This window comes from Oncorhynchus masou, chromosome 1 (assembly GCF_036934945.1).
Source record: "Oncorhynchus masou masou isolate Uvic2021 chromosome 1, UVic_Omas_1.1, whole genome shotgun sequence".
NCBI classification, from domain to species: domain Eukaryota; kingdom Metazoa; phylum Chordata; class Actinopteri; order Salmoniformes; family Salmonidae; genus Oncorhynchus; species Oncorhynchus masou.
The window spans coordinates 59,226,019-59,246,070 of NC_088212.1; the positions used below are offsets into that span (position 1 = coordinate 59,226,019).

The window sequence follows — 20,052 nt, forward strand, 5'->3', positions numbered from 1 at the left end:
CTCCCCGAATCCCAAGCACCTCATTATAGGACATCTGTAGACTATTCTCTCAGACACTTAGGCTAAATGAATGGCCCCACCAGCAGCAGCCTGCTCTGTTCTGGACCACACAGTAAACCTCAAAGAAAGGAGTCCATTCTATTTAGTTTGTAGTCTCTAATGACTTTTCCAAATCAGAGGCTATTACTATGATGATGATAATGATGATGGTGGTGTCTGTGGTGATGAGCATCATGATGCCCAAGATGATGATGATAATAATGATGGTGTCTGTGATGATGATGATGATGATGATGATGTTGGTGTCTTGTTGGGGTGTTTACATTCCTTACAAAGCATTTCTGGGAACAGAAGTTTCCTCACCCTGTGGTGGCACATCAAAACCGATCTCCTAACCCGTTTACATTGCACCACACTATAAACAGGGATGAAGCACACATCAGCACTGTGCTGTCAGTCTGTGAGTGGTCGACTTGTGAGGCTGCAGTTCCCACGCTCCACCATGGGACTCCCAGCTCGTCCTGTAGTGACGGCGGTGTACAGATGTGCAACATACCACAAATAGTGAAGTGGGACGAACCACGAAGGAAAATGTATATAACCGCTTTCCCTTTCCAAAGATCTTAGAGCTTATATTTTCCTGTGTCACAACCCGGCCGCGACCGTGAGTCCCACAGGGCGTCGCACAATTTGCCCAGCGTCGTCCGGGTTAGGGGAGGGTTTGGCTGGGTGGGGCTTTACTGGCTCATTGCGCTCTAGCGACTCCTTGTGGCGGGTCGGGCGCCTGCAGGCTGACTGCGGTCATCAGTTGAACAGTGTTTCCTCTGACACATTGGTGCAGCTGGCTTCCTTGTTAAGCGCTGTTTGGCGTGTCATGTTTCGAACGACTCATGACTCCGCCCTTCACCTCTCCTGAGCCTGTTTGTCAGTTGCAGCGGTGAGACAAGATCGTAATTGGATATCACGAAATTGGGGAGAAAAAAGCAGGTTAAGTACAATTTTTTTTTTTTTAAAGTAAATTATTATTATAACCGTTAATTAACACACCCATTGTACCTCGCTCTTTCTCTTTCCCCCTGTCCTCCCATTAAGTACAAACATTATTATTATTTATTTTTTATTAAATCATTATTATAACCGTTAATTAACACACCCATTGTACCTCGCTCTTTCTCTTTCCCTCTGTCCTCCCAGTGCTTTGATGGAGAGCTTGATCACTCCTCTCCAGGACAGGATTGAGGATTGGAAGAAGACCGCCAACCAGCTGGACAAGGACCATGCCAAAGGTGAACAATAATAATAATGATAACAATATTGGATTGGATTTACATAGCGCCTTTTCTACCAGCTGAGCTACTCAAAGTGCTTTGCATAGTAAGGGGGAAACTCACCTCATCCAACACCAAAGTGTGGCACCCAACCTGGGTAATGCACGGCAACCATTGTCGTGCCAGAACGCTCACCACACATCAGCGAGCATGGTGGAGAGGTGAGGAGTGATATATGCCAAGTAGGAATGAGGGGGATGACTAGGTGGCCATGATGAAAACATCATGATGGAGGTGAGACACACACAGGGTACCTCAATCATATTCTCCTCTGTCTCCTGGGCCAATATGGATGACGTTCTGTACCCGCTCTCTCCTCCAGAGTACAAGAGATCTCGCCATGAGATCAAGAAGAAGTCCTCAGACACCATGAAACTGCAGAAGAAGGCCCGGAAAGGTAGGCTGCTCCTCTTCTCTCTCGCTCTCTCCGACTGATAGCTAGCATGGCTGAACACTCCTAAACCGCCCTCTCCTGCTATCCAGTGCTCTGAAATCACAGCAGGTTTCGCATTTTCTTTGGGCTGTATAACTATAGGTTAACCCGGACATTCTCTGTAATGTAACAGTCTCAGCTGTGTCTCCCCTTCAGCATGATTTTGCAGTAGTAGTAGTGCTGAAAATGTCAAGGTCAAATCCTCAAGGTGAGATCCTTTGCCAAGGCATTGGAGCTGGTTGACAATTACAGTTTGGTCTTTAAAAGGGCCTCAAATCGCCTCAAATCACTCGAGTGAGGGGGTGAAATGAGGGAAGCCGCAGTGAGGGAGAACATAGCTCCACTCCCTGTTAGTGAAGACTGAGGTTATAGAGCAACACTCTCCCCTGGTGGTCAGGATGATAATGACAGGCCTTCCCTCATTCGCGATGATGCAGTTCACTCTGAACCAGCAGCCAATAAATACCGTTGTCTATTTAAGGCTATTTCTAGACAGTTGCCAGGCAGATGCAAGATGCAACTGAGGTGTCTTTCATCTTAAAACCGGTGGAACATTGATGTTTGGGTTGCTTTACCAGGCTGAATTGTTTTTGATTTTGGCAACAGTGATTTTGCTCTAACCGTGCGCACTTTGGCCGTGAACTGAGCTGTGACGGCTTCCTTGTACTAACCCTAACGATGAGCTCAACGATCTCTGCTCTCTCTCCTTTACCTCTGTCACCCCTCTGACCCCCTGTATGTCCCCCAAATCCTCCTCTCAACCCATCTTTGTTGTCCCTTCCTCTTTCTATTTTTCTCTCCCTCCTTTCTCCATCTCTCTTTCTCGCTCTCTCTTTCTCGCTCTCTCTCTCTGTCTGCGGTTGATTTCCCTTCTGTAGAAATCCAGGGTAAGTATGTGGTTCTCGTCCCACAACACTGCTACGCTATGCTACATCTTCTTCTTGACATGTGTTCTGTGTAGAGGGGTTTTCCCATGCCCCAAAAAATTACTATTGGGAGATAGTGAAAAGCTAAGTGATTTACATCACTGTAATATAGTTGGCCTGACTCACTCATCTTCAGCTAGTTAGGCCTAGTAGCTGTAACCTTTAAAAGTCTGTCTACTTTCTGAGGCCTCTGGGAATGCTGTCCTGTGACCTTTGTGACTCCTGCATGACTTGTTGTTCTAAAGCTCTTTCTGCTCACAGCGCTGGTTGCTGTTGACTAAGCCCCCCCCCCTATCTTCTCTATCATGGACGTCTCTGACACTACTCCCTGCTGCATGACTTAACATTACAAGACATTTTCCATTATTACTTCTGTAGATGTCAGTCTGTTTAGTGTCTGTATGCATTTCTGTTTAGCTCATGTAGATACAGTACCAGTACAGTACCATCATTCTGTCCTGTGTCCATGGTGTCTGTCATTGGCTTGGGGGACCGAGAAGGGAGTGATGAGAGGGGAGAGATTTATCCCTTCAAGCCCAGACACACCATACAGTTCTAATCATTTCTTTCTCTCCTCCTCTCTCTTTTATGTCACACTTTGGTTTTTCCTTGTGACCTCTCTGTTACCCTCTTCTCCTCCTTTTGTCCCCCCTTGTCCCGCTACCTGCATTCTCTCTACATACCCAATCCCCCACTCCCTGAATACTATGCCCCTGCCCTCTGTTTCCCTTTCCCTGCTCCTTGTCCCTGTCCCCTGTGCTCTTCCTCCTGGCTCAACAGGCCGAGGGGACCTGCAGCCCCAGCTGGATAGTGCCATGCATGATGTGAATGACTTGTACCTGCTAATGGAGGAGACAGAGAAGCAGGCGGTGCGCAGAGCTCTGGTGGAGGAGAGGGGACGCTTCTGCACCTTCATCGGCTTCCTGCAGCCTGTAGTGGTAAGACGAGGAGGGGAGGCAGGGGCTGTATGGGGAGGGGGAACACCAGGGAGCTAGAGTGAGACATGGGGCCAATCCCTAATCGTCCCTTAAGCCCAACGCTTTATGCACGTGTGGTGATCTGAGAGGATTTGATTGGTATAAGCAATATGGTAAAACTTCCATCTAGCCTATCAGAGGGCGAGGTGGAGCTATTACCAAGTTGCTCATACCAATCAAATCCTATCAAGTCTCCACAAGGGCACAGTATGAAGGGTTTAGGGGATGTTTTGGGATCTGGCCAGAGTGTAGATGAAACAGGAGGAGGGGAGACTTGTCAGGTGCTGAAACCTACCTTGGGGGGCAGTCAATAAGCCACCAGTTAAAATATGTTGACATTGCCCTCTAGTGTTGAGTCAAAGCTGAACAGTTGCAGTCATTCACATAAGGCCAGTGCTATTGCCATATATAATAACACTGACTGAAATGAGTCTCGTTGTTTTGACCAGAATGGAGAGATTGCCATGCTGGGAGAGATCACTCACCTTCAGGCCATTATTGATGACCTCACTGTGCTGACCACTGATCCCCACAAACTGCCCCCCGCCAGCGAGCAGGTACCAACACTCTCTTCTAATATATTTGTATTATTTTTAGCCTAGTATTTTAGTATAATGCTCCATATCTCAGTCCCACCGTCTAGACAGAGGTCATTAGATGCTAGATGGAACAGTGCTTGTGTGATAGAGTGAAATGTGCCATAACAAGAATAGCATCAAAATGTGCACCAGCAAGCAATATGCTATTCATTTATCCGAATGTGATAATATGACCAGTGTGCTCTATTGATGTCTGTTTGTACAGAGTTTGGTTAGTAATGCGTAGGAGTTCCTATAAGGGAAGCATGCAGTATACCAGCTCGCTCATTACAACTGAAGCTAATGCTACACGTCCATGTGAATCATTCTCATATTCCCCCCCTTTCAGGCAAAAAAGCATAACTGAATTGTTTCCAGCAGCACAGTTACAGTCACCAACTCTCTGGTTAACACGAAAACTGCCTAACTAGCTCTGCTAGGGCGAGTAAAATGGTCATAGGGGTCTCATATATGTCTGGAAGTAGCTAGCAAACTAGCCAATATTAGCTTGGGTGCTTGACTGCTGTTGTAAGGCCAGAATGCTCAAATCAATCCTACTCCTCGGCCCGGACGTCCAGTGTGCGCTCCGAGAGCGAAGCGGTCTGAATTTAAACACTGACAATCTCACAACGCTCTGAATTGTGTCACGTTGTACAGCGCCATATTTTCTGCTCCATCCTAACAGAAACCCAGAGGGTTTTTTGTTTTCATGGAATAGAAACACCATAATATGAATCAAATGAATTAACTTCTTACACCTCGACAACTTCCAGTGAAATTGCAGAGAACCAAATTCAAATGACAGAAATCGTAATATTACACATTCATGAAAATACAAGTGTCATACATCATTTAAAAGCTAAACTAATCCAGCCGCTTTGTCAGATTTCAAAAAGGCTTTACGGCGAAAGCACACAATGCGATTATCTAAGGACAGCGCCCAGCATTACATACATTTTCCAACCAAGCAGAGGTGTCAGGAAAGTCAGAAATAGCGATAAAATAAATCACTTACCTTTAAAGATCTTCATCTGGCTGCAATCACAAGGGTCCCAGCTTGACTCAGTAATCCACCGGTTTCCCTCGTTCAAAATGCATACAAATTAATACCGTAAATTACCAATAATCTTCTTCCAAACATATCAAACAACATTCCTAATCAATCCTAAGGTACCCTAACATGTAAATAAACAATCAAATTTAAGACGGAGAATACCGGAGACCATTACCGGAGATAAATAACGAAGTGCACACCCTCACTGGAATGCGCAACAAACACTACAGCCAAAATGGGAGCCACTTTGAAAAACTACAGATTCTAGCAAATTTTTCAAAAAACAAGCCTGAAACTCTTTCTAAAGACTGCTGACATCTAGGAACTGCAATCTGCTAGGTCTTCCTTTTATATTCCCATTCCCAGCCATTGGAATAAGTGGGTTTTCACCTGCCATATCAGTTCTGTTATACTCACAGACATTATTTTAACAGTTTTGGAAACTATCCAATACTACCAATTATATGCATATCCTAGCTTCTGGGCCTGAGTAACAGGCAGTTTACTTTGGGCACCTCATTCATCCAAACTTCCGAAATACTGCCCCCTATCCCGAAGAAGTCAATCAAGTACCAGTCAAAAGTTTGGACACAGCTACTCATTCCAGGATTTGTCTATATTTTTACTATTTTCTACATTGTAGAATAATAGTGAATCAATCCAATTTTCATCAAATGTATTTATAAAGCCCTTCTTACATCAGCTGATGTCACAAAGTGCTGTACAGAAACCCAGCCTAAAACCCCAAACAGCAAGCAATGCAGGTGTAGAAGCACGGTGGCTAGGAAAAACTCCCTTGAAAGGCCAGAACCTAGGAAGAAACCTAGAAAGGAACCATGTTATGAGGGGTGGCCAGTCCTCTTCTGGCTGTGCCGTGTAGAGATTATAACAGAACATGGCCAAGATGTTCAAATGTTCATAGATGACCAGCGGGTTAAATAATAATAAACACAGTGGTTGTAGAGTGTGCAACAGGTCAACACCTCAGGAGTAAACGTCACTTGGCTTTTCATAGCCGTTCATTCAGAGTATCTTTGCCGCTCCTGATGTCTCTAGAGAGTTGAAAACAGCAGGTCTGGGACAGTAGTACGTCTGGTGAACAGGTCAGAGTTCCATAGCCGCAGGCAGAACAGTTGAAACTGGAGTACCACCACGACCAGGTGGACTGGGGACAGCAAGGAGTCATCATGCCAGGTTGTCCTGAGGCATATGTCCTAGGGCTCAGGTCCTCCGAGATAAAGAAAGAAAGAAAGAAAGAAAGAAAGAAAGAAAGAAAGAAAGAAAGAAAGAAAGAAAGAAAGAGAGGGAATTAGAGAGAGAATATTTAAATTCACACAGGACACCGGATAAGACAGGCGGTATACTCCAGATATAACAGACTGACCCTAGCCCCCCAACACAAACTATTGCAGCATACATACTGGAGGCTGAGACAGGAGGGGTTACGAGACACTGTGGCCCTGTCCGACGATACCCTCGGACAGGGCCAAGCAGGCAGGCAGGCAGGATATAACCCCACCTCCTCTGCCAAAGCACAGCCCCTACACCACTATAGGGATATCTCCAACCACCAACTTACCATCCTGAGACAAGGCCGAGTATAGCCCACAAAGATCTCCCCCACGGCACAACTCAGGGGGTGCGGCCAACCCGGACAGGAAAATCACGTCAGTGACTCAACCCACTCAAGTGACGCACCCCTCCTAGGGATGGAATGGAAGAGCACCAGTAAGCCAGTGACTCAGCCCCTGTAATAGGGTTTGAGGCAGAGAATCCCAGTGGAGAGAGGGGAACTGGCCAGCCAGAGACAGCAAGAGCGGTTCGTTGATCCAGTGCCTTTCTGTTCACCTTCACACTCCTGGGCCAGACTACACTCAATCATAGGACCTACTGAAGAGATGAGTCTTCGATAAAGAGACTTGAGACTGAGTCTGCGTCTCTCACATGGATAGGCAGACCATTCCATTCAAATGGAGCTCTATAGGAGAAAGCTCTGCCTCCAGCTGTTTGCTTAGGATTTCTATGGACAATAAGGAGGCCTGCATCTTGTGACCGTAGCGTACGTGTAGGTATGTACGGCAGGACCAAATCGGAAAGATAGGTAGGAGCAAGCCCATGTAATGCTTTGTAGGTTAGCAGTAAAACCTTGAATCAGCCCTTGTGAAGACATCACAACTATGAAATAACACATATGGATTCAGTTAAGAACTCATTCTTATTTACAAGGACTGCCTACCATCTCCCACGTGCCTGCAATATGGAAGACTATCAAATGCTTCTCAAAGTTGCCCTCTGGTGGTGAAACTAGCAATAGCTCGCATTAACAGAAAAACAAATGGCTGACAAATAGACAAAGTGCCACAGAATGCTGCGTTATCCATCAAGGTGTGCCGCAGTATGACGCAACATTTAAAGGATGAACCACTGTATAACACTTATATGGTGCCAATTGGATTGACTCTTTCTCTCCCAGGTGATCAAAGACCTGAAGGGTTCAGACTACAGCTGGTCCTACCAGACCCCTCCCTCCTCTCCCAGCAGTTCTGGCTCCAGGAAGAGCAGCATGTGCAGGTACGAACCGGAGGGAGACAGGACACATGGACTAGATATACAGACATTTGTATTGACATGGATTAATTTGATTTGATCAACGAAGGGGGATTCTTTGTTTTTGTTCTGAGCCTAGGTGTGTGGATGACGTGTTGTAGGCTATGTGAGTGTGAACATGCAGTATGACTGACGATGAAAGTGACAGCGAAAGTGTGTCAGTGAGAGGTGCCGTTCAGATAAGTGTCGTATCTTAGGGGGGAAAAAGGCGCCCCTGCATGTCTGCGCACGTCTGTCTGTATGAGTGTCTGCTGAGCGTCTGTCTGCTGGTCCATATGTCCGTTATGTCATCTGTCCTCGCAGAGTTTAATCACAAATGGCACCACATGGCATGCAACACTCAGAGCACTAAACATTTTTTCCCCCCGTATTTTTTCACTTAGTGGTGAAAATTACAACTTTATTTCAACTTAAAACAGACTTGTTTGATGATAACAAATAGCACATGACATGTATATTACAATGTTATGGAGTGTTTTTCAAAAGAATCCCTGTTTCCATGTGTGATGAAGTAGGACACTTGTTAGGTCTGAAGTGGTGTCCTCTGTTCTGAAGAAGTATCTCTCAGGCTTGTCACGGCAGTGCTCTGATGCGGTGACACGGTCTATGTGTCTGTGTGTTTATGTATGCGTGTCGCTTGTGTCACTGTCTGGGAGGCCATGTCTTTGGGCATGCCAGCTACCCTGCCCTGTACCCTGTGTGTCTAATCTACCCATGCTTGGTTCTCACATGTCCTCACACTCTCTTAACTTGTCTTTTCCATGTTTCCTCCTCCTCTCCCTCCCCAACCCTCTACCTCTGACCCCCCTCCACGCTCAACATGTCTATCCCCATCCCTGCATGTGTGTGTGTGTGTCTCCCAACCTCTCCACTCTACATTCACACTTACCCTTGGTGTTCTGTGTGTTTGGCCTCTTCTCTATTTCCTGTGGTTTGATCACTTCCTATTCTTCTGTATTTGCACGGCCTCTTTCTATTCCTGTGTGTTTGGCTTCTCTACTCTGTGCCTCTTTCCCTGCTATTCTGGTTGGGTTCCCTTATTTCACTGCTGCTGCTCTACTTTCAACTCCAACTTGGAAATGTCCTCATCTTAACCTCTGCCCATCATATAAACTATCTGTCTCTTATATGATCTTTACCCATCATATAAACTACCTATCTCTCTTATATGAACTCTACCCATCATATACACTACCTGTCTCTCTCATATGAACTCTGCCCATCATATAAACTACCTGTCTCTCTCATATGAACTCTGCCCATCATATAAACTACCTGTCTCTCTTATATGAACTCTACCCATCATATAAACTACCTGTCTCTCTCATATGAACTCTACCCATCATATAATCTACCTGTCTCTCTTATATGAACTCTACCCATCATATAAACTACCTGTCTCTCTCATATGAACTCTGCCCATCATATAAACTACCTGTCTCTCTTATATGAACTCTACCCATCATATAAACTACCTGTCTCTCTCATATGAACTCTACCCATCATATAAACTACCTGTCTCTCTTATATGAACTCTACCCATCATATAAACTACCTGTCTCTTATATGATCTTTACCCATCATATAAACTACCTATCTCTCTTATATGAACTCTACCCATCATATAAACTACCTGTCTCTTATATGATCTTTACCCATCATATAAACTACCTGTCTCTCTTATATGAACTCTACCCATCATATAAACTACCTGTCTCTTATATGATCTTTACCCATCATTACCTCATAAACTCTACCCATCATATAAACTACCTGTCTCTTATATGATCTTTACCCATCATATAAACTACCCGTCTCTCTCATAAACTCTACCCATCATATAAACTACCTGTCTCTCTTATATGAACTCTACCCATCATATAAACTACCTGTCTCTCTTATATGAACTTTACCCATCATATAAACTACCTGTCTCTCTTATATGAACTCTACCCATCATATAAACTACCTGTCTCTCTATATGAACTCTGCCCATCATATAAACTACCTGTCTCTCTCATATGAACTCTGCCCATCATCACTACCTGTCTCTCTATATGAACTACCCATCATATACACTACCTGTCTCTTATATGAACTCTACCCATCATATACATCATATACTACTCTACCTGTCTCTCTTATATGAACTCTACCCATCATATAAACTACCTGTCTCTCTTATATGAACTCTACCCATCATATAAACTACCTGTCTCTCTTATATGAACTCTACCCATCATATAAACTACCTTATATGAACTCTACCCATCATATTATATGATCTTTACCCATCATATAAACTACCTGTCTCTCTTATATGAACTCTACCCATCATATAAACTACCTATCTCTCTTATATGAACTCTACCCATCATATAAACTACCTGTCTCTCTTATATGAACTCTACCCATCATATAAACTACCTGTCTCTTATATGATCTTTACCCATCATATAAACTACCTGTCTCTCTCATATGAACTCTACCCATCATATAAACTACCTGTCTCTCTCATATAAACTCTACCCATCATATAAACTACCTGTCTCTTATATGATCTTTACCCATCATATAAACTACCTGTCTCTCTCATATGAACTCTACCCATCATATAAACTACCCGTCTCTCTCATATAAACTCTACCCATCATATAAACTACCTGTCTCTTATATGATCTTTACCCATCATATAAACTACCTGTCTCTCTTATATGAACTCTACCCATCATATACACTACCTGTCTCTCTTATATGAACTCTACCCATCATATAAACTACCTATCTCTCTCATATGAACTCTACCCATCATATAAACTACCTGTCTCTCTTATATGAACTCTACCCATCATATAAACTACCTATCTCTCTTATATGAACTCTCCCCATCATATACACTACCTGTCTCTCTCATATGAACTCTGCCCATCATATACACTACCTGTCTCTCTTGCTCCTCTGGCCCATTCTTCACTGTACCTCGCTACCCTTTTTCATTTCAATTCATCACTCTCTCCCATATCCATTACTACACGTCCTCATTCAATCTCACACCTTCTCCACCTCTTGCTTCATAAATGTGGTTTATATGATATCACCTTCCCTTAAATAATTCCCTTCACCCTGCCTGACCCTATTCCCTGCCCCCTCACCACCCTCTCACCCTGGCCCCACCCCACTGCAGCAGTGTGAACAGCGCCCACAGTAGCGCCTCCCGCTCCTCCGGAAGCTCTCAGACTCACTCACCCAGTTCGTCCTATCGCTACCGCAGCCTGGCCCACCCGCCACCTGGGAACGCTCACCGCCTCAGCAGCGTCTCTTCCCACGACTCAGGCTTCATATCGCAGGACGCCAACGTCTACTCCAAGCCTCCCTCGCCCATGCCCTCTGACATCACCAGCCAGGTATGACTCCCGTCACAGATGTGGCTGCAGTGCTGAAACGTAGTTCCGACCCCCTCCTTGGTTTTATTTCCTCTACTCTTCTGCCCGACGACTCTTGGTTTTGCGGTCATTCCGTCTCTTTTTTTGACCTCCATTTCCCACTGCAGAAGTCGTCAAGCTCTGCATCCTCAGAGGCATCCGAGACCTGCCAGTCAGTCAGTGAGTGCAGCTCTCCCACAACGGTAAGTACAACAGTGACCTCGCACTCCTGTCCTATCGTGTGCAAACATATTGATATTACATGATCCACATAGCCATGCTCGTTTTAGTCATCTGTGTATTGCATACTGTAATGTTGTGCTGTATATGTGTATGAGAGAAGCTGGTAAAGCTGACCGGCAGGATGGTCACCCTAAGTATGTGTTCTTCATCACCCCAGGTCAACTTGTGGTCACCTGCTCTGTCACCGCTGATCTCTTGTCTTTGCCCTCTTTTCTTCTGCTACTCATACCGTTTGTGTATGCGTGTGTTTTGGAGTGCACATGCACGTACTTTTTGTGCATGTACAGTATGTCTCTGTGACCCAGAGGTCACATCACAAAGGCTCCTCCCATAAGCCTTTGGCGTTGATGGACGCTCTGACGATCACGATCTTGTCTCTCCGTTCCGCAGTTTGGCTCGTCCTTCGCTACCTTCCGCCCTGCTCTCTCTCACACTGGCTCCATCAGGCCTCTCTCTGTCATACTTCCTGCGTCCCCACCCTATAACTACTCCCCTGGATCCAACACTACCTCTCCCACATCAAAGGTGCCTTGCTGGAAGGTTTGTTTTCATCTGTACACTTTTCTTTGCCGTTTTTGGTTAGTTTTTTGATTTTCTATTTTAATTTGTGCTTCTTGAGTTAACGCTTATTCGCCAGGTTTTTCTTTTCATTTCACCATCTGCTTAACTCATTCATGACTTCGTTACTTTGCTCCATAACCTGTGTGCCTTTTCTGTTGTAGTTGGCCATCAGTCTCACCTCCCTGGTTTCAAATCTCCTGTGTGGTGATTTGCTAAACTGAGCAGGCCATGGGAGCCACCCATTTCACCTTTCGAAGTCTCACAAACTCAAAAGGCTTCAAACCAATAAACCCACTCATCAATTTGACCCAATACCAAACACTCACGCACGATGAGGAATCCCCCCCGAACTACCCCCACACTGTACCCAGATGAAAGGCGTCAAACTGCTGGATAGTGGACGGGTCTCTCTCAATGGAGAGTTCGCTCTGTTGCTTTTCACTGCTTCTTATTAATCACACCCACCTCTTCAGGATTGGTCCAAGGCAGGTTCTTATGAGCAGCCATTGGCTGCCACGCTTCAGCGGAGGAAGGAGCCCCTGGATAGGCTGAAGGAGAGCGAGGCATCCCCGGGCTCCCAGGGATATGCTGGTGCTCACCCAGACGATGTCCAGAGGTCCCGAATGACCCCCGCCACCATCGCTGCCAAGGTAACAGAGAAAATGCAGATTTACCTCGCAATGGTGTGAATACAAGACACTGCTATAACACAACTGTTGGATTTTAACCCCGGATTGGAGTTTGGTGGTTATAGTCTGTCCATTGTGATTGGTAGTGGTCCTGTGCTCCTACCATGTGATAAGTGTTTGCTAAGGCTATTGATTGCGATACGGTTTGATCCTTAGTCATCATCCTAATCATGTGTTGTTCCTGTGTTCGTCCACTAGTCCCGTGTAGCTCTGTTGGTAGAGCATTCGATTCCCACGGTGGGACCAGTACGAATAAAAATATTAAAATGTATACACTCACTACTGTAAGTCACATTGGATAAGAGTGTCTGCTTAATGACTAAAAACAAAGTGTTGTCGCTTCCTCCCAGCACGGCGAAGAGGTGTCTCCAGCAGCCAGTGACCTGGCCATGGTCCTGACCCGTGGTCTCAGCATGGAGCAGCAGAAGAGCAACAGGGACTCCTTGCAGTACTCTAGTGGCTACAGCACCCAGACCACCACGCCCTCCTGCTCCGAGGACACTATCCCCTCTCAGGGTACCACTCTGACAAGTACACTCGTAGAGTAAACACCTATACATACAGAAGTCCACCTCACGTACATTAACCAACAGAGAATGCACTCGCTGTCCTCTCTCAGGGAAACCGTCCCCAACAGCATAATACATGCAATACTCATCCTCTGAATAACACACCACACCCTCTATCTCTCTCTCTCTCCCCCAGGGTCGGATTATGACTGCTACTCTGTGAATGGAGATGCTGAAGGTGAGGCGTCAACTGACTTTGACAAGTCCTCCACCATCCCCCGCCACAGCAACATCGGCCAGAACTACCGCCGCATGATCCAGACCAAGAGGCCGGCCAGCACCGCTGGTCTGCCCAGTGGGGCCCACGGCGGAGTGCCTGGAGGGGGAGGGGGCATTGGGACCCCTGGGACTGCCACCATCCGCCGAACCCCATCCACCAAGCCGGGTGTGAGACGTACCCTGTCCAACGCGGGCCCCATCCCCATCCGCCCGCCCATAGTGCCAGTGAAGACACCCACGGTGCCTGATGCTCCTGGGGGGTACCCCGGGCCTCCGGTACGTGTGGGCAGTGAGGAGTGTGTGTTCTACGTGGCGGATGACTCCTCCCCCAACGCTTTGGAGTATGTGAAGGCCTCTCCCAAGCGTCTGAGTCTGCCCAACACAGCGTGGGGGTCTGGGGGAGCGATGGAGATGAGTGTGTATGTCCAGCACGGCTCTGAGGAGGACCAGATGATAGCCGCTAACCGCCACAGCCTGGTGGAGAAGATAGGAGAGCTGGTGGCCAGTGCCCATGCCCTTGGGGAGGGACAGTTCCCCTTCCCCAACCTCCCTGATGACCCCCCACCTGGCCCGGCCCCCCAGCACGACCCCCAGGTCCCCGGGTCAGGCACCGACGTGCTGGTGTCCATCCGCAGGGGCGTGCGGCTCCGCAAGACCGTCTCCAACGACAGGTCTGCGCCCAGGATTTTGTGATGGCGCACAACGGAGCGGAGGGAGCCCAGCCTGCACCCACCGAGGTGCCCCAACCACTGCATACAGTACTGACTCTGTAGTAAAGAAGTAACAGAAGATTACAAAAAAAAGTTGAATTAGAAGTAAATGATAAATAACAATAATAATGTTGATAATGAAAAAGTAAATCATGAATAATAATGACAGGCTCTGGCCACTATAACTCTATCGTGTCTGGGCGCATGTTTGTTTAATTAGCCCCACCATCACCACGGGATCCTCAGACTGTATATAGAGACTCTGTCTGGACTGGACTGACTGCTGAGAGAGAGAGAGGGACTGTTTATAGGGACCTGTACTTCCAGCCACCCTCTCCACCTCCTCCCACATCCCCCCACTCCTCACCCAGCCTCTTACACCCCCCACCCCCCCATTCTAGAGTAAAGCAGAGGGAAGCAGGTGGCAGAGAGACAGGTGAAAAGTGGGGTCAATGGGGGCTCCATCACTCCCTCTCACTTTGGCCCTGGTCACAAGGCTCTGACGACGCGCTGTTAGCTTTAAACCATGGCCAACAGTGTGCGCGTGTGCGTGTAAGAGATGGGCAGAGTTCTGCTGCAGGTCAGCTGGTTGTATTTGAGAGTGGGGCTTCTCTCCTCTGTGTCGTTTTGTTGTTACCCTCACACTGGGCACACACTGGCTAAATCAACGTTGTTTCCACGTCATTTGAATGAAATTACATTGCACCAACGTGGAACAGATGTTGAATTGACGTCTGTGCCCAGTGGACTGTTTTTATTGCGACATTTGATTTCCTGTTACCACTGTATGAGAAACGACAAAATTAAGCCAGGCGTATATATTTTCTAAATCCAGAGAGAACATGTGAATAGGAAATGGAGCAATAAATGCTTTTTATTTTCTGCTTGCGGAGTGGAGGAGAAACAGAAGCTGTTATCTTAGGTTTGGGTTCTCTTTTTTAACTTGCAGGCAATCATCAGGCATGCTCAAGTACACATGACAGTTGCTGTCTAACTTTGGCCCTGGACTTTTCTCACGTCCTTGCTGATGTGTTAAAAAAAAAAAAAATCATGCAAAACTGAAGCACTTTGAAGGTTAATTTCTAGTGTGGCCACTAGGTGTCAGTGTGGTCACACTCTGTGATGAGACGAGGGTGCTGGGGGAGTGAGACAGTGGGTTGCCATGCGGTGTGCTGAATGCGTGCCACGGACCAGTGAGCGAAGCAGTTCAATTCGGGAGAGAAAAGGATGATCGAAAAAGGAAGTGATAAAGAAAGGTGGGAAATGGGAACGGAAGGATACTGGATTGGGGGGAATGGTTATGTACAATGGGTCCGTGCTGAAAAAATGTTGAATTCCAAAAACTGATTTATAATGTAGATCAAAACATTTATGTAAAGAGGGGGATGGTAAGCTGCTGTACTTGTCATCACATGTTGTGAGTCTCAAACGTGAGATCCATAGCTAATTTGAACCTTGTGCAGCCTTACGCGTGAGCTGGCTTTGCTAAAGGACATTAGAATGAAAGAGTGACTATAGCCAGGGAGAAACAGTGAGGATGATGTAAGGGGTTACCAGATTGGGAGGAAGAAGGGGGGTATTTATGTTTACAGAGTTAGCTGGAAGAGAGTTGATGCAGCGGAGAGAGATGGAATGAGTATTTCACTGCCTGTTCATACAGTAAGCCTGAATTAAAAGTCAGATGCACAGCAGGAAGTCAAGACTAGAAACTATGAAAATAGAGTAACCTTTCATAAAAGTATGTTGCCATATTTTTTTGCAATAACGTTATGCTGTAGTCTTGCTTTTATCAATAAAAAAATAAAAATAATAATAATCTCCAGAGAACAGTATATCACAGTGACATAGGTTCTGAGTAGGCAGAGAGAGCATTATTCTGACCGTTGTACTGTAGGGTAGGGATGAACTTCATGGGTTAGCCCATGCTCCCTAGCAGTGACTGTTGATGTCCTCCCCTTGACAACAATGGCCATTACAAAAAATGTATCTAAATGCTTAATGATTTATTTTGCCTGAATAGAGCACTGTTTTAGAAATGCCTGTGGCTGAGGATCTGCTTTGAGAAGGTGAGAGGAACACCTGCTGTTGTCGAATATCGCTCATCTCATCTCATGAACTTATAGTACTTCAGTGAGGGGCTGAAAAGGGTACGTGTGTGGGAGTAGGTGAGTGTTTGTGTGACACGGCAGGGTGGGGTGGGGCGGAGGAAGGGGAGGGACCAGCAGTGTGGGTGGAAGTGGCCAGCAGCCCAGGGTGGAAGTGACCTCCCCTGCCACAGTGCATTCTGGACCAGAGGATGCTCATCCAGAGAATTTCTGCAAAGCACAGGTCATAACGATGTATATGTATATATACATGCATATACTGTATAAGAAGGTGAACACTTAATTGTGCAAATCAAATCGCTAGAATTTTTAAAAAGGAGTTTAACTCGACATTATTTCCGATTCCTGAATTAAAAAAGGCAAATGTCAAATGTACAGTGTATGACAGCAATATGGAAGTGTGTTTATTAGCCAATTTAACAATACAACTTCTTATCTAACAAAAAGGTAAACATGTTTACTGCCTTTTTAAAATGTGCAGATGTAACTCTGGCAATTATTCTGTTCCAATTTCTTGTCAGGCTTGGATTAATCTGCTTCATTCTGATTGTGTGCGATGCTCCTTACCGTTCCCGAGACCCCAACTATGTAACCGTCACTTCTATCGGAGCATTAGAGTGAGAGAAAGACAGGATGTGGCACAGAGACAAGACAGGGTGAGTGAGACAGGGCTGTTGGCAAGTGTGTGTTAGGCTGAGACTGAGGACCCCTACAGGGGAAACTACAGGGATGTCAGTCTCAGTTGTGTCTCTCTGTCTGGGATGAGGTGACACTCTCCCAAGACTCCGTGGTGGATGACTAGCAGTCACCTCACTCCCTCACACTCCCACAGCTGGGCTGTCTCTGGGTCCAGACTCTCTTTCCCTCTTTCCTCACTATCACTTGGTTCTCGCCATCCTCCCGCTGGGCACAGACATCAGTCAAGTTTTGATTTACATTTGGTTGAGTTGTCATCTAACAAGAATTCAATATGAAATCCCCCCCCCAAAATATTGCAATGTCATTGGATTAGGGTTTGAAAGTTGGGTGAAAACAAGACGGAAGGCACTTACGTTGATGACTTCTTGCAGATTCAATTAGTTTTCCGCGTCGATTAAACGTCATCGCTTAGATTGAAATGGGTTGAAATGACGTGGAAACAACGTTGATTCAACTAGATTTTGCCCAGTGGGCTACCCCCACTTATACTCAATGAATGAACTTGTTGCTTTTAAACCTCTTATCCACCCATCCACCACAACCCCAACTCCTACTAGCAACTCACTCCATAGGCTGCCACAGCATCAGCTCTTAAGCCAGAGCCAAATCCAAACCCCCAGTAGGACTTTGACTGAAGCACTTTCCCGCTGGGTGCTAATGCAAGGCCAGGGAATAGCCGTGTGGTCACAATTAAAAGCTAGCTTCACATTTGAAAGAACAACACTTCCTTGAGAACAAGATGTGATGTATCATGCTGGCTGGATTATAGCTTATGAAATCATTTTAATTAAGCCGTAACTTCACTCTAAGTGAGTGTTAATTTGCGATAAGTGCCCATTTGACTTATGTCGCTCTCAAACAGGGAGAGTTGTTTTTTTTGTCTGTGTATCCTGTGGTGCTCGCCACGGCTGGCGTGTCCATGGCGTTAGTGCTGTCGTTGTGGGGAATGGAGCAAACGGGTTAATGGGAGTGTTTAGGCGTAATATGCTCTTCTCTTCATAGTGAGAGAAGGTGACACAGTGCTGTGTAGAGATGTATTTGTCGCGTCTTTGTCTCTGCCGGAGAGCCTCGATTGCAAATTCCACTTATTTAAATAGCTTTTTGAATACACTTACATAGATCTCTTTCACAATTCCAATAGAGAAAATGTGCTTTCATTGCCTTTTGAGTTTCACTGTGTGCGATTTAATACCTTTTATCCCCGCTAAGCTATGTAGAAATAACAATGGAAGTCATTCATAATGTAGGATACAGGATATGTAAAAGGAGTCTATGCGTCTCATTGGTCTCCCATGATGCCTTGCCGAACACCCTTAGTCCTGGATAAGAGCTTGGTTAATCAGCCTTATTACTGTTAAGAACGTTTAGAAAGAGTGCATGACTGTCAGGAAAACCTCTGGACTATAGTCATTCTGGCCAACATAGACCGTAACACTGTATGACTTTATAGTTTTTAGGCTGGTGTTAATGTGCCACCAGTAGACACATAGCCGCACCGTGACCTTGCAAATCGCTTTGCGCCGTTATAAGGTGGCCAAACAGCCCGAAACCCTTTTCCTTTAATTAGCTTATAATTAACTATGTTCAAGCATATGTGAGGGCAGAGACGGAGTCAGGCTGGGCAGCTATGGGGTGTAGGTCCTGTATGGAGGTTATACTGTACGTGGTCTAGGAGTAGTTTGTTTACATTGTCTACAGGCGTTGCGTCGGTGTGTCTTCGTGCTCGTGAAGTCTGCCCTGGCGTAGGTTGAGGATCTCTGACACTGATGGAGAAACAGAGACTCTCGACACAAGGTGGCTTCACGCCCACTCTCCCACCCACACACAGCCTGTCCCCGTCTATTTAAAAAGGCCAATAAAGTCACCCCACAACGATGTCACCATCCGTTAACTCAACGCTGTCAGCTCCTGAGATGTAGTCAGGCAGGGAGGAGGTGACTTCCAGGTGCCATGGTAACAGAACTGAATGTCTTATCACTTGTGGATTCTCTGTGGTTTCTTCTCTCTTTTCCCCTTCCCAAAGCCCAATCCAATATGAAAGCTAAACCACTGCGTCTATGAACTTGACCGTCGCCACCGTTTTTAATGAAGTCCTTATTTTCATTACAGTATTTGTGAAGAGATTATGATGTGTGCATATGTTTTTGTACAAAAACCCCTCCCTCCAACGGAGTCACGTAACGCTACAGGTGCTGTTGTCTGTCTTCTACTTTCTCTCCTTCTCTTCTTCTTTAATTTATTGTACCCTTTTTTCCAAGGCTGTTTTGCCTCTGTTGCCGATGACAAGTTTTTCTTTTTGTAATATTAATCCTTTTAATTTTTGTTAACTTTAGTCACTGCTAATGTAACAAAACGCACTGTGATGATTCCAGTATTAATAAAAGTTGTACTTAAACTGTGCATGGGTTTGAGAGACAAGAGTCCTTCATTTGGCGTTTTAAAATGTGTTTTAGTGGCACTGGCAGCTCTCCGTGTTAAGCTCGAGGGTGAGAGTTGATACTGTAGGTGGAGCCAAGCGTTTGTTCCGTGTTTGGTTGACAGGGGGCGCCAGAGATCTGCGAGGACTAACACTGAGGATGCTTTAAGAACTCAGCAAGACAGATTCTGAATCCAGGAGGGGGATTGTCTGCCGGTAGCGCCAATTGATGCGTGTATCTCACCCAAAACTTCAATTAAGTTCAACAGTAAGTCTAGCCTCCTGTGCCAACCCTGCGCTCGATGTAGCTTGACATTTCAGATTGACCAGAAGGACGGAATACTGAAGTGTTGGTCTGTCTGGTTTATTTGGTCTATATATGTCACCCTAGTGTTACTGCTAGGAGATCAGGCAGAAGTCCGCCCTGGACTCCACACAACGGGTTAGTGACGTCAGTACACGGAAAACCTGTCTGTCCTCATTAAACCACTGACGGAACAAGGACGAATTCCCTTT

At 45.9% G+C, this 20,052-nt stretch overlaps 1 protein-coding gene across 4 annotated transcripts in view; it reads left to right on the top strand.

Annotated features, from left to right (window-relative positions):
- The window catches only part of LOC135547322 (protein MTSS 2-like), an 86,520-nt gene extending 67,000 nt beyond the window's left edge, over positions 1-19,520 (top strand). The window contains exons 5-15 of one of the 4 annotated variants that reach the window (XM_064976213.1): positions 1,195-1,286; positions 1,651-1,725; positions 3,468-3,625; positions 4,114-4,221; positions 7,770-7,867; positions 11,088-11,307; positions 11,454-11,528; positions 11,959-12,108; positions 12,603-12,779; positions 13,169-13,334; positions 13,524-19,520. In XM_064976213.1, the coding sequence (XP_064832285.1) occupies positions 1,195-1,286; positions 1,651-1,725; positions 3,468-3,625; positions 4,114-4,221; positions 7,770-7,867; positions 11,088-11,307; positions 11,454-11,528; positions 11,959-12,108; positions 12,603-12,779; positions 13,169-13,334; positions 13,524-14,299 (2,095 nt within the window). In that variant the 3' untranslated portion in view covers positions 14,300-19,520. The remainder of the gene's footprint in view (positions 1-1,194; positions 1,287-1,650; positions 1,726-3,467; positions 3,626-4,113; positions 4,222-7,769; positions 7,868-11,087; positions 11,308-11,453; positions 11,529-11,958; positions 12,109-12,602; positions 12,780-13,168; positions 13,335-13,523) is intronic. The other 3 variants (XM_064976222.1, XM_064976233.1, XM_064976243.1) reach the window with 3 other exon arrangements.
- Positions 19,521-20,052: the final 532 nt, after the last annotated feature.